This window comes from Perognathus longimembris, chromosome 18 (genome assembly GCF_023159225.1).
Source record: "Perognathus longimembris pacificus isolate PPM17 chromosome 18, ASM2315922v1, whole genome shotgun sequence".
Lineage (NCBI taxonomy): Eukaryota > Metazoa > Chordata > Mammalia > Rodentia > Heteromyidae > Perognathus > Perognathus longimembris.
Genome location: NC_063178.1, coordinates 35,435,934 through 35,438,876, shown reverse-complemented (window position 1 = coordinate 35,438,876; position 2,943 = coordinate 35,435,934). Strand labels below are relative to the sequence as shown.

General features: G+C 36.7%; 1 protein-coding gene across 1 annotated transcript; it reads right to left on the bottom strand.

Annotated features, from left to right (window-relative positions):
- Positions 1-1,759: 1,759 nt before the first annotated feature.
- On the bottom strand, positions 1,760-2,368 carry LOC125367308 (chromobox protein homolog 3-like). The gene has a single exon (XM_048367977.1). The coding sequence runs from the start codon at positions 2,309-2,311 to the stop codon at positions 1,760-1,762; it is 552 nt and encodes a 183-aa protein (XP_048223934.1). The 5' UTR covers positions 2,312-2,368.
- Between the last annotated feature and the right edge of the window lie 575 nt (positions 2,369-2,943).

Below are 2,943 nucleotides of genomic sequence, written 5' to 3'. Positions count from 1 at the left end.
GAGCGCTAGAAGGATTGCCCAAAAATGTTAAGAGACAACACTTAGATCTTAATTGTACTGGTACAAAAAATTAATTTTACTATTGAGTATACTGAGTGTAATATTTGTGTTCCACTGGGCATATATGCCTCATATGCACTAATAACACTAAATCATTACTTTTTAATTTTATTTTTCATTAATTAAATTTTTTTGACACAGTGTTGTGCAAAAGGGGTACAGTTACATAATAAGGCAGTCTGTACATTTCTTGTGATATCTTACACCCTGTTTTTCTTTCCCTTCCCTAGATCAGGTAGACATATATACAATACACAGTGTACAAAAAACATATATAGTAGCCACGTGGCCTAAGCCAAAGGAAATTCACCTAGGACTTTAAATGTAACGTCAACAATAGGGTTTGCTTATCCTTGTCTTATATGAACGTACATACATAGCTTTTGAGCTATTGTGATCCACTGAGAGGTCTATTTTTGATCTTTATATGTTGAGTAGTTGTTTGGTTTTAGTTACATAATGTAGGGTCGCTGACCCAAACCTTTGGGAAATACCATTTAACAAGAAGTTTTTTTGTTTCGCAGACCTGGTGTCTACTGTCTCCCCCTCCCCTCACCTTAACAGTCATATATCAAGGAGATCATGCCCCTTTGTTTTCTTTTTTTTTTTTTTTTGAATATAAAACTATTTATTGACCACTGTTCACCATTATTTACAATAAAGTAAACAATATACAGTTGGGTAACATTCTGATTACTACAAAGTTGTTTCTCTGGCTTTTGTGGAACCAGTAACCCAATACTGAAAACAATTGAGCCTACATGTAAGGAATGAGTTGGGATAAAGAAAAAGCATGCAGGTCAATAATTATAAAATTCTGTCCATTCATTTAGGCCAGTAGGTCCTAAATAGTCACATCTCTAACCAGCTGATTTTACATTTCCATGAGCTGAGTGTTAGATAGCCCATGACCCAATATTCTGTAAAGGAATGCTCACTACAGAAAATTTTAGTGAAAGGAAATCAAGATTTGTCTTTTCTCATCTGGGTGAGGGAGGCTGTTATTAGCTTAAATTTTTTCCTTTCAAGAAGTTTTGCAAAGCTATTGCATTTGCTTATCTATGGCAGAGACAGGAGGACCTAAAGTTCGAGGCTAGCTAGCCTGGCTACCTAGGAAGTTCAAGGTGAACCTGAGCTGCCTAGAAACCCTGTCTCAAAAATCAACAGAAAACTAAAACAAGGGCCAGGGATGTAACTAAGTGATACATCATTTACCTACATATGCAAGGCTGTGGGTCTGATGCCCAACACCTTTAAACAAGCAAAATCTCCAAAACAAAAAACTACCTATGTAAGTATTTTGTTTACACACACACACAAACACAAAAAAGAAAATTCAGGATGGTCCTTCAACATAGCAGTTAAAGACTAGTTGTTTTGATTAAGTAATGACCCCCAAAAATTGCCTAATATTAAAAAAAGCCACAATCTGTTTCTGAATGCAGAGGAAATATACCATGGTATTAAAAATTCTTTTCTGATAAAGCAACTACAGAAAGCTTTTATTATATTTGTTCAAAGTAACCAGTGCTATTGAGGAAAAAAGAAAAACCTCAACTCCTCCAATACTACTTTCCAAACCAACATGACATACTTGATTTTCATTAGAATGTAGTTATGGTTTCACACCATTAATTCAAAAACCAAGACTCGGATTTTATATATATGTATAAATATATATAAAAAGCAATGCAAACAATTATTGATCTTCATCTTCTGGACAAGAATGCCAAGTTAGTCTCTCTTCATAGAAAGCAATCACAATCTGAGGACACTTCATATTCGCCTCTTTTGCCAGCACCAAGTCAGCTTCATCTGAATCTTTCCATTTCATAAGAAACATCAATTCTCCACTGCTGTCTGTGGCACCAATTATTCGTTCAGGATCCAGACCCCTAGCAAACCCCCTTGGTTTGTCAGCAGCATCTCTTTTCTTCTTTGATTTGCTATCATCAGATTCACTGTCCGATAAAGATTTTCTTTTTGTACCATCCTTTTCTTTACCAGCTTTTTGAGAATTAAGAAATGCTTCAATTAATTCTGGACAATCTAAATTTTCTTCAGGTTCCCAAGTATTATCAGCATCTGTAAATCCCTTCCATTTCAGGAAATATTCTACCTTCCCATTCACTACACGTCGGTCCAGTACTTTTTCTACAACAAATTCTTCAGGCTCTGCTTCTTCAACATTTTTACTCTTTCCATTCTGTTTCTTTCCCATTTTTTGCAATGTAGTCTTGTTAGAGGCCATTTTTAATTGTAGACTTGAAGAGCTATTACTCAGATGCTCCGGTCGCGATCCTGCAGCAGCAGCCCATGCCCCTTTGTTTTCTAAGCTTGTCTCACTCAACATTGTTTGTTCAAGTTCTGAACAATTTCCCTGCGAATATCAATATTTCATCATTTCTAATCGCTATGTAGTATTCCATTGTGCATAGGTACCATATTTTTTTAATCCATTAATCTGTGGAGGGGCATCTGGGTTGTTTCCATATTTTGGCTATTGTGAATTGTGCAGCAATAAGCATGGAAGTGCAGATGTATTTTTGATATCTTGGGACCTGTTGTTAAGGATAGATGCCTAGGAGTCATATGGCTAGGTCATAGGGAAGGTCAATGTTGAGCTTTTTGAGGAACCTCCAAAATGTTCTCCAAAGTGGTTGTACTAATTTGCACTCCCACCAACAGTGGAGAAGGGTTCCTCTTTCCCTGCACACCCTCCCGCATTTGTTGTTGCCTGAGTTCAGAGTATAGGCCATTCTAACTGGAGTGAGGTGGTATCTTAGAGTTGTGTTTATTTGCATTTCCTTTACTGCCAGGGGTGTGTACCATTTCCTCATATGCTTCTTTGCCATTTTTTTCCTGTGAAGTCTCTCTTTAGCT